The following is a 10,983-nucleotide window of genomic DNA, read 5'->3' on the forward strand; positions in this document are numbered from 1 at the left end:
TTCTTCGTCCGTCTCTTCTGAAGAGCTTGTAGCCATCCATCACAGCACCCCAGCCATGGCAGTAGTCCCACCACGTTTTGGTAATAGCAACTAGGTCATAGTTAGCTTGATGCACAGTGGCTTCCAGCTCCTGCTGCATACGTTGGTATAGATGCACTTTAGCTGAGCCACCTGTCTCACCCCCAGCTCAAGCATCGTTCCCCTAGGCTCATCTAGGGTGAGCCCTGTTTTGTCCCCTTCCCCCATCATAGCTAGTTTCAAGCTCTTTCAATAAGCCCTGCTAGCTCCTGCACTAGGATTTGTTGCCCCCCATGAGATACATGGGTTCCATTAACAGACAACAAGCCAAGGGCCAAGCAAACTGCCTCGTGATCAAAGAACGCAAAGCTTCTGGCTCAACATCAGCCTCTGAGCCAATTATTCATTGCTTGTGCTTTCCAAGCCTGCCCCGTGTCCCTCACTGCTCCTGAAGGTACTTCTGCTACTCCTGAAGGAAGAACAAAAAATCACTTGAGCTCCTGCTCCTTGAACTAAACGCCCCTAAACCCCTGAAATCTCTTTTCGTAGTCTGTAGGTTTCTGTGGGCAATTTCATCACTGCCCACCTGAACTATGAGTAATGGGAAATCATCAGTGGACCTAACCAGCTTTGGAATGTGTCAGCTCCACCTTTGCTCACCCAGCAGCCTGCCCTCAAGCTGCCAGCCCCCCAGCACAAGTGCAGCACTGCTGCTGGCTTCAAAAAAGCCTTAAAAAGAGCTTTTTTATTGGCCTTTTTCACTCCAGATCCCTTCCCCAGCTGTCTTACCTGCTCTGAAGGTAGTCTCTGCAGCAAAAAAGGAAGGAAAGAAGGGAGGAAAAAGGGGAAGGAAAGGAGGAAGGAAAAATGGGAATGGAGGGAAAAGAAAAAAGGAAAGGAGAAAAAAAAAAAAAAGGAAAGAGGAATGGAAAGAAGGCAGCAAAGGAGCATAAAAAAGAATGTACACCATAATGGTGGTGCCCAGGTCTAACCTGATCTCACACTGCTCTGCGAGGCTCAGGACCACATCCTGTGGGCTCTCCCCACATTCCACACTGCTGGGCAACCCTCTGTGACCTCCATGCTGCTCCCAAGGGATGGTGGAAGCAGCCCCATGCTCTCTGGGTGCCCCCAGGCTGTGCCTCTCCAGTGCAGGAACACACAGTGAGCCCTGCGAGCTCAGTTCTGGGAGGTGACAGCAGCCAGCAGGGACAGAGCAGACCTGCACAGAGCTGGAACAGGGCATGGTGCACAGTGAGAAGGTGCAAGGTGAGGGCACTGCCACTGAGCTTGTGGGCTGAGTCACCTCCAGCCCTGGGTGACTTTCATGGGCTGATCCCCAGCTCCTGGCTGAGTGCAGGGTTTGGGCACACACCACTGCACCATAGCCCTGCCACAAAGGTACAGACAACACATGGCACAGGGGAAGCATCACATTTTAATTAAAAAAAAAAAAAAAAAAAAAAAAAGATTGCAATACAATAGCAGAGGCCAAATGCAATCTCTACAAAGCAGGTAGTGGAGAGCAGCTTAGTTCTGGGTGGCAGGGGGGCTCCTCTCCAATGCTGAGCACAAAGCCTGCTTCTCATGCTGGACCCCTCACCCCTCTGAACACATCACCACCAGGTCCCAGCAAGGCCACCAGCCCCAGAGCAGGTGGGACAGGGGCAGTCTGCACATCCCAGGGCTGCAGGTGTGCAAAGTGAGCAATGCCAGAGGGAGGGAGCTGCAAGAGCCCAGAGCTTCCCTTGGTCTCCAGTTCTTCAGACACCACTCACTGCCCTAAGGATGCTGAAAGAGCACAAAGAGGTCGTGCCCACATCACTGACCCTCAGGACAGGCAATGGCACTGACGATCACTCCTCCACTTCCTGCGTGGAGAGAGTCCTGGATAAGGCACAGCAGAAGGTGTATTTACTGATGGGCAATATTTTAATTTAGTATTTCTGTCCCAAGAGGAAAGCTGAGGGTTTTTCACCCACAAATGATGGGCACTGCAGCCATTCCAGCCAGGAAGAGTTAGTCCCTCCTTGGGGTCCCAAAGTCTCATCACGCATGTCGTGCCTTCTTGGTTTTCTTCTTCTCCTCTTTCATAGCAGTGTCGTGGGCTTTCCTCTTCGCTGCCAGTTTGTTTGCCTGCACAGAAACCCAAGACCCACAGTCAGGTCTGTCCCCACACACCAAGAGCTGCTCCAGCCTCAGATCCACTGAGTTGTTCGATACCAGGGGATGGAGACAAGCAGTGGTGCCCTGAGCTTCACTTGCTGGCCATGTGCTAAGGCCCCAGGCAGGCACAGGGAGTTCTGCTCAGGGAGTCTGAATGCCTGCAGCCTGGTAATGCTAGGGAAGAGGCCTGTACAGTCTCAGTTTTGTGCACCAGAGATCAACATCCTTACTGCCTCACTGTGTACAGAGAGGAAACAAAAACCCAAAGCACGCAGTGTGGGGCCAGTCTGTGATGGTGCAGTCACCTTGGAGGAAGGGATTCAGCTCTACCCAGCCTCACAGCAGGGCAGGGAGACCAGGGCTGCAAGGCTATGGGCAAAGCTCCCTCCTGCAAACAAAGCTGGGGAGGCACAGGCCTCAGAGGTCACTCCTTCCTTACAAGATGAGGACAGACCAGGATAGATCTTCATCTGCAAACTGATTTGGGGATGACCTAGCACAGGGATCCATGGTTTGGGGCATCCCTACATTCATACCTCTCGGATTTTGCGTTTCTTTCCAAACATGATCTTCTTGTAGAGGTATTTCTCCCTTTTCTTCATCATCATGATGGCCAGGCGCTTCTCCTCGCTCTGCTGCTCCTGCTCCAGGCGCTGCTTGTCCTCCAGCCGCACTTTGCCAGCAGTCACCTTCACGGGAAGTGCCTGCAGAGAGCAGAGAGCTCAGGGCTGTGTGTGCCAGGAGCCAGCCCTTCCCCAGGGGCACATCCACACTGGTCAGTGGTAATACAAGAGACACAGCATCCTCTCTGATCGCCCCCAGACCAGATGGCTTGGAGATTAATGATCCTTGAGGTCCCTTCCCACCCTGGCCATTCTGTGATTCTGTGATCCCACTGCCATGTACTGCACCTTGTTGCTCTGAGTCTTCTGCTCTTCCATCTTCTTCAATTTCATCTCCTCTTCCTTTTCGGACTCATCTTCCTCCTCCTCTTCCTCCTCTTTATCATTGTCATCCTCCTCTTCCTCTTCCTCCTCCTCCTCTTCACTCTCTTCCCCTATGGAGAGATCACTGTTACTGATCATGGAGCACGGTGGCCCTGCAGCAGGCAGAGCTCCGCTGAAGCAGCAGCACTGCCTGGATTCTCTCCAGCTCAGGGAGCCTCACATCACCTGGGTCCTCGCCCCGCTGCATGGCCAGCAACTTCAGCTTCTCTGGAGGGATGTAGTCTCCTTCCTGCTCTGTCACGAAGGGTGAGAGGTGTGGGGGTAGCAGCACACCAGGGAAATAATCAGCTACAGGGAGGCACAGCTTGGCATTGACTGAGTCAAAAACCCACTGAGGCTGCAGGTAATACCTGGGGGCAGAGGGTTACAAGGCTAGGGGTCAGATTGTCTTCCTGCCCCATCCTCTGGTGTCCAAGGAGCTGCAAGATTGCAGTGAAATGGTTGGGAGCAGACAGAGCAAGGGAGAGTTCAGAAACATCCACCAGCCCAGATGGCTGGGGACAGGACACCTGGCTCACCTGCCCACAACCTGCTGCTCCACCTGGGGCCGGTCAACAATCTGGTGGGTGATGGATGGGTCGCTCACATCGTAAGTGGCACCGATGCACAGGGACTTGTCCCAGGACACTTGGCCACCAAAGCACCTGCCAGTCAAACACACCAAGCGGTTGGTCACACAGCAGATACTCTCAGGGTCACAGTGGCCTCAGCAATGCTACTGGAGAGGACAGGGAAGGACAGCACGAGGTGTTAGAGCTGCAAGAACACCTCCCACCACGTACCGGATGATGAAGGCCAGGGGCTCTCGAGGCACCTCCCTGTTGAGGAAGAAACGCAGCCCTTCAAACAGCTTTTTGTGCTTCTCCAGGGCCTCCTGCTCCTTTCTCCTTGCATCCATCTGCTCAGCAGTCTCCTGCTCGGGGGCAAAGCAGTCAAATCTCTTCCCCACATGCAGCACAGCCAAGCCCCTCTCTGCTCTCAGATACTTTCTCCCATTCTCCTACCAGCCCCCTCGTCCCACACCAGGCACTGACAGCCTTCTCTCAGCCATAAGATGTGCTGAGGACAAGACAGCACACAGTGTGGGTCAGTCCTGGCCACCAGGCTCTTACCCCCTCCACAGGGAACTCATCCATCTCCACATCATCCTCTTGGGTTGGGGCCACCACACGTGCCAGGCTGGCGCTCAGAGCTGACAGTTTCTGCAACCAGGGGAGACCAAGATGTAAGGTTCAGCCAGGGCTTTGGAATGGGAAAAGGGCTCATCACAGAGGAAGTCCCAAGACCAAGCACAGCTCCTCCTCTGGCCACAGTGAAGGGATGAGAAGTTGGGATCTCCACCATGCATGGGTCAGGCTCTGCTCCTCAGCCCCTGCATCACTGCCCCACACCAGGAGGGGTCCCCAGCCAGGGCACTGAGGACACACAGTGTCCTTGCACACAAACTCCTCATGTTGACCATGGTGGTAGCAGTGCCCCTCACCTCCAAGTAGCTCTCTGAATCCATGGCATACTCCTTGCCTTCCGCAGGCTTTAGCTCAACCTCAGCTTGGCCATCGATCTGCAGACAAACAGAAAGGTGGGGAGACAGCTCCCAAGCGTGGTCTGCCCAAACATCCTCCTCCTCAGCCCTTCCATCACCCATACAAGTCCCTGGGAGCAATGCTCCCTGCAGCAGGGTCTTCCACCAGCCTGGCGTGTCCCCAGGGCAGGTGGTGGCCTTACCTTGGGTGGGTAATGCAGGTTGAGTGAGTGGTAGAGACGAAAGTTGACAAAGCCCAGCAGGGTGGTGTAGAACTCAGTGAAGGTAGCCATCACACGATAATCCACGTCTGTTGGGTGCTGTGGGCACACGGGGAGGGGAAGGACACAAAGATGAAGGAGCAGATTCCCTAATAAGGGACAGGGTGCTGTCCACCCAGTGCCAGCTCAGTGAATGAAGCTGCTTCTCCAGGTGATACATGCAGGTCATGATAAGAAATAGCAGGGCCAGGGAGCTGAAACACAGCAGGAATGCAGCCAGCCCCATGACAGCCAGAATGCAAGGGATCAAGGAAGGTTTTGGGCTCAGTGAGGGGATGCTGCGGAGGTGACACTGCCATGGGCTGTACCAAAGGCCACAAACTAGGAATGTTCTGACCTAACCAAATCCCAAAAACCATGGGACAAAAGGAGAGAACTGCAGCAACTATGAGCTCCTGTGTGCCAGCAGTTCTGGCCCAGCAGCACCAACAGCTCTACTTGTTGGGATGGCTGCACAAGGAGTGTGCTGCCCTACCACCCTGCAAAGATGATACAGGAATCAACTCACCCTAACACCTCCAGTTGAGCTAACTGCCAGTTAATCTTCAATTCGTGGGCAGAGTACATTTTAATAATTGACAAAAAGAGAAAAGAAAGAGCTGGGTAGACTGGTAGAGCCCAGCACCGAGGTCTGATAGGAGGGGCTGTGCCATACACAGCTGCCAAAGGCCTCCTAGCCTTCACCTGTTTTATCTCTTTGGCAGAAGAGCGAGCAGACGTCCCCAAAACCCCACCCCAGCCCTAGGGAAGGGAACAGCAATAACAGCACAGGTCTTGTGTACTCACATCGTGGGCGAAGGCATAAGGGGTGATCCAAGTGATGGGCTGCCCCAGCACCTCTGCCTGGTAGTAGATACCCTTGATGGAGAGGAACACCTGGTGGGAAATGAGCGTGATGAATGCTACATGTGCTCCTGGTTTTTACCAACCTTCCCTGGACAGCAAGGATGTAAAGGAGCACTGGGGACAGGCAGCAGGACCCATCCCTCCTTGGAGTCCCCACCTTGCGCAGTGAGCGGGAGGCGATGACGTAGTTGAGGAACTCAACAGCCAAGCGTCGGCACAGCTGGATGGTCTGCACATGGCACTTGCCCGTCCGTGGGAAGGTAGAGAAGAGGAAGCACATGGAGAGGGCATCATCCAGGTCCCGCAGTGCGTCCACAAAGGTTGGGTACCTGCAGCCAGGCAAGAGGAAACGGTGCCATCACACCTGGCTCCAAAGCCTCAAAGCTACAGAGCTGCAGCAGCTGGTGGGGACTTCATGCAACAAAGGGATGGGCAGTCAGTGTGGAATGCCAGGCAATCTGTGGGGACAGGGCATCCCTGCTCACAGAGTCCTTCTGACAGCACTGCAGGGCTCAGGACTGCCCTGGGAGTCAGGAACCTCCCTAGATGGGGGACAACAAACCCAGCTTGTCATCTCCTGCCCTGAGGTGACAGCCCCGAGCATGTGTTGGGGCAGGAGGAAGTTGTGAGACCCCACAGCTCCAACAGAACACCTTCACCATGGCATAAATCACATCAGGGCTGCTCTTGGCTCCCAGGGTTGCTCCTCTCTCCCTGCTGGCACAGTCAGTTCCCATACACCACCGGGACAACACAGAGATTTGCCAGAGCAGCTCCTCTCTCTTGTGGGTCATCTCCTTTTCCTCTGCCACTAAATTAACCACATGCATGGGCACGCTGGGTCTTTCTCCCAGAGTGTCAATGGAAAACTCTCAGGGGAGGATGGGAAAGTTCTCAGTGTCATCATGGAGATCCTGGAGCCATTCACAATAGCCAAGAACTCCCCGACTGCTCACATCTCACGAGCTTCTCTACAAACCCAGAAACTCTACACGATGCCCAGCAATGCCCAGAGATGGATGGGTGTGGCAGGGGGGTTGGAGATTCATGATCCTTGAGGTCCCTTCCAACCCTGGCAATTCTGTGATTCTGGGTGCTGCTGAAGAGGGGCGGCCTCAGTGAGGACCCTGTGGGCTCACCTCTCCTTCACGATGTGGTCGAGCTTGTAGGTGGGTTTGTTGTCCTTCAGCCGCTCCGCCGTGCCCCACTCACTCTTCCCGTATGCCTTCCTCAGCTTACGGACAAAGATCTGCAGGCAGAGCAGGGCTCAGAGCACTGCAGGGCCAACACAGCCCCCAGCTCAGTGCACTGATTACCTTGTATTCCCGGAACTTGTTGACGATGGGCTCATGGAGGAGGAATTTGATGTCTTTGAGGAGATAGAAAGTCCGTGCCGCGGTGGAGCCTTTGTTCACCTTCTTCTTGTGCTTGGGCTCATGGGGGTAAATCCCCTTCAGGATGCAGAGGCGCCTGTTGAGGAGGGGTGGGATGTCAGCCTGCTGCCATCACCACGGCCACTGCATGGCAGGCAATGGGGCTGTGCTGCAGGCAGCCCCGTGACCCACCTGAAATCGGGCAGGCTGAGCTGCAGCTTCTTGCGTGCCTTGTTGCGGGTGATGTAGTTGGTGGCAGAGCCCCGCTGGTACTGGGGGGGGAACACAGAGGGGTCACGGGGGGGAGAACCGAGTGCACAGGATGCACGTGGGGGTACCGGGAGATGGGGGGAGGGTTGGAGAACGGGGAGAAATGGGGGAACCTGGAGGGAAACCGCGAGGGGTGGGGATAAGGAAAAGGAGAGGAGAAAGGGGGGAACATGCTGGGGGAAACAGGGAGAGCCGTGGGGCCGGCACACAGCCGTACCCCCCGCTACCTTCTTCTTCTCCAGCCCGCCCATGGCCCCGCTGCCACCGCCGCGTGCTCCGCCGCGCCGAAGGACCCGGGCTGCCCTCGCACTGCCTGCACCGCGCCGGTCCGCGCCTGCGCCGAAACCCCGCCGGGTCCGCGCAGCCCCGAGCTGCAGGGAGGCTGAGGGGTGCGGGTGAGACGCGGGGACGGAGAGCGGTGAAGGGAGGCTGTCGTTCAGGCGCGCCGCGGGCAGCTCCAAGCCGGCCGGCGGGGTCCTTCGACGCGGGGCACGCTGGGACGGAGAGAAGAGAGGGGCGGGGCCACCGCAGGGGAGCTGGCGTCGCGCAGGGGGCGTGGTCAAGTTTTGTGGGCGTGCCCACAACGGGGGCGAGACCATGTTTTGTGGGCGTGGCTACGACAGAGGGGCGTGGCTTCATGCTCGGCGAGGTCGCGATTTGTGGGCGTGGCTACGGCAGGGGGCGTGGCTTTGGCTCGGTGCGGTGGCTGGTGGGCGCTGGGCCGAAGGATGGGCGCGTTGCCCACCACGTGCCAACCCCGCGGCTCTGCGTTGAGCCCCGCTGTTCCCGTAACCCCTCCCCGGGGCCGCCGGCGTCCCGTCACGCTCCTGTGCCACCGGCCCGTCTCCTGCTCGGTGCCCCTGACCTGCCCCGCTCTGCGGCTGACCCGGTGCACGGGGTCGTGACCACCCCATCTGCTCCTCCTTATCTGCGCCCCGCTCTCGTTTCCAGCCAAAGTCCTCGCCCCTTTCTGCTGACTCGGCCCCGGAGTGCGGAACTGCCTCACTCTTCGCCTTCCTGCTCGGCGCCGCTCAGCCTGCTGTCACTCGCTGTCACCCACCCGCCGTTCCCTCGCCGCGATGTGGCTGCTCCTGGCCCTGCTGCAGGCTGCGGTGCTGCCCGCCCGGCCCTGCGGTGAGTTTGAGCCGCCCCAATGCTTCATATCCATGCTCCAACGCGGGGCTCCTGGGGCCAGGCTGTGGGTGGGAGCGCAGTGGTGCCGGGCGTTGAGTTTCCCCTGTTCCCCTTTTCCCTTTTCCTGCCTCGTGTCCCCTCTGTGCTCGGCTTCTCCCTCAGCGTTGTGCAAAATCTGGGGGTTCAGCTTGACGGGGTAGAGGGCGCACATCGGGGTGAGGACGCTCTGCTCCCCACCGCCACCGCCGCTCTTTGTCCTCCCCACCGCCACCGCCGCTCTTTGTCCTCCCCACGTCCCCCGGCGCTGGGCTGCGTTCACTCCTTGCCCCCATCCTCACGGGGATCCCCGGCAACAGAAGCTCCAGCAGAGGCAGCGGTGGCGGTGCGGGCGTTGACTGCACGGCTGCTGGGGCTGGCGATGGAGCCGGGGCAGGATGCCGACCCCGGGGTCTACGTGGGGCTGCGCCTCGGCAGCGAGCACGACCTGAGCATGGAGCAGCGCTACCTGCAGCGCCTGCAGGACGCCTTCCAGGGACGCTACGGCCGGTAGGTCCCCAGCTGTCACAGCGGGACGGCCCCTGTCTCTTTTGTGGTCCCACTGATGCCAATCCCTGCAGGAGTCTGCACGCAGCCAGCCGCCCGTCCCATGGCCATCGGCACCGCGACACGTAGGTGGTGGGATGGGGATAGGGTGGTTCCCGTGCTCCTCCACGTGCTGACCCCACTGCCCGCAGGGATTCCATGCCGGAGACGGGACGTCTGGCTCTCTACCTGCTGGGGCTGCGTGCCACCTGCCCCCCTGCAGACCCCACCACCCAGCGCTTCCCAGTAACGTGGCTCAAGTACTTCCTGGAGAAGGATTGGGCAGGTGAGGTACCCCACCCACAGCGGGCACCCTATGGGTGCTGGCATTGCAGCTCTGCTGCCAGCAGCTGGCTCTGGTGACAGCAGTGCTCTGTCCCTAGGCTCCCGGCATCACGGCCATCCTCTCACCAGTTACTACCAGTACAGCCTGGGTGTGCTGGCTCTCTGTGTCCACCACAAGCGGGTGCGTGAGGAGGTGATCCAGCGGCTGCTGGTGGCCGAGCAGCACCGGCGCTTCGGGCACGTGGATGGCAATGCTGTGGGTAAGGGACAGCAGGGACCCAAAAAGTGAATCCACCATGGGGTGGGCGTGCAGCATCTGGGGTGACACAGCCATCCCTGCAGACACAGAGGCAGTGGCAGCATTGGCCTTCGCCTGCCTGGAGAAGGAGCAACACATCAGGGCTGGGCTGGCAGCAGAGCTGCGGGCGGCTGTGCGCAGGACCAGGGTGAGGCTGGTGGAGGCACAGAGTGTAGACGGCCTCATTGGGAACACCTTCAGCACTCCATTGGCCATGCAGGTGAGCGTGGGCATTGGCATGGAGCAAGTGCAGGAGCATAGGCGGCTGTTGGTGCAGGTCTGAGCCTGAGCCCTGTGCTGAGCACTTCCTTCCTTCCTCCCTTCCCAGGTCTTCATCGCCACCAACATGTGCAGGACGCAGCCAGCATACGGCCGTGCCATGGCTGCACTGCTGCGTCACCTGGACAGTTTCACCAGTGCTGCCACCATGGCCCAAGCGCTGCTCGCTCTGAACAGCCGCAGCTACTTGAGCATCGCCTCCATGCAGTGCCAGGAGGAGCTGGGTAGGAGCAGGGGCCATGGGGCACTGGGTGGCCAGCGCGGGGCTGGCAGCGATGCCACCGTGGCTCTTTGTCACAGACACATTGACACCCATTTTCTTGGAGTCAATGCCCCTGGAGCCACGCAATATGACAGTGCGGCTGGTGGTGGAGTGCCCGGTGCCGGGGTGTCCCCAGCAGCTGCTGTATGACAGCACGGTGTCTGCGCCCACCGGGGCCTCGCTTCTGGACCTGCTCAGGGCAGCCCCACCACAGGGATCTAAAAACTTCACGTGAGTGGTCCTATGGTCAGGGGGCTCTGAGCCTGTCGTCCTGTCCTCATCCACTCCGCTGTGTCCCCGGGACTCCCAGGTCTCTCATCTTGCTCTGCCCCCAGGTTTGAGACTCAGGACACTGCATATGGCCCCTTCCTGACCTCAGTGCAGGGCATGGCTGCGAGGCCAAAGGAGCAACACTACTGGCAGCTGCTCAGCGGGCTCGGAACCAGCCTGCAGATGGGTGAGTGATGGGGGACACAGAGATATGGGGGCACAGGGATGTGTCCCTGTCCCTGCGGCCTCACTGCCACCCTGGCCACTGTGTCTCCCTGCAGGTGTTGCTGACTACAGACCGAAGGATGGAAACACTGTCATCCTGCACCTGAGCAAGTGGTAGTGGGGCTGGTTGTGGGGATGATGGCAATGAAATACTGCAGAACCTCC

General features: G+C 58.3%; 2 protein-coding genes across 2 annotated transcripts; one reads left to right on the forward strand and one right to left on the reverse strand.

Moving 5' to 3' along the window:
* Positions 1-1,455: 1,455 nt before the first annotated feature.
* Positions 1,456-7,863, reverse strand: PES1 (pescadillo ribosomal biogenesis factor 1). The gene is made up of 15 exons (XM_031592147.2): positions 7,711-7,863; positions 7,406-7,485; positions 7,157-7,310; positions 6,980-7,089; positions 5,998-6,169; positions 5,781-5,870; positions 4,917-5,033; positions 4,675-4,752; positions 4,304-4,393; positions 3,974-4,104; positions 3,710-3,835; positions 3,357-3,541; positions 3,096-3,241; positions 2,721-2,888; positions 1,456-2,154 (listed from the first exon to the last, which is right to left on the reverse strand). The coding sequence occupies exons 1-15, from the start codon at positions 7,732-7,734 to the stop codon at positions 2,068-2,070; spliced, it is 1,758 nt and encodes a 585-aa protein (XP_031448007.1). The 5' UTR covers positions 7,735-7,863; the 3' UTR covers positions 1,456-2,067.
* Positions 7,864-8,164: 301 nt separating this feature from the next.
* Positions 8,165-10,982, forward strand: TCN2 (transcobalamin 2). The gene is made up of 10 exons (XM_031592149.2): positions 8,165-8,617; positions 8,974-9,163; positions 9,235-9,285; positions 9,352-9,485; positions 9,583-9,744; positions 9,827-10,002; positions 10,111-10,285; positions 10,362-10,554; positions 10,659-10,780; positions 10,875-10,982. Exons 1-10 carry the CDS (start codon positions 8,563-8,565, stop codon positions 10,934-10,936), a joined length of 1,320 nt encoding a protein of 439 aa, XP_031448009.1. The 5' UTR covers positions 8,165-8,562; the 3' UTR covers positions 10,937-10,982.
* The last annotated feature ends 1 nt before the right edge of the window (position 10,983 follows it).

This window comes from Phasianus colchicus, chromosome 18 (genome assembly GCF_987193195.1).
Source record: "Phasianus colchicus chromosome 18, bPhaCol1.hap1.1, whole genome shotgun sequence".
Classification (NCBI taxonomy): Eukaryota; Metazoa; Chordata; class Aves; order Galliformes; family Phasianidae; genus Phasianus; species Phasianus colchicus.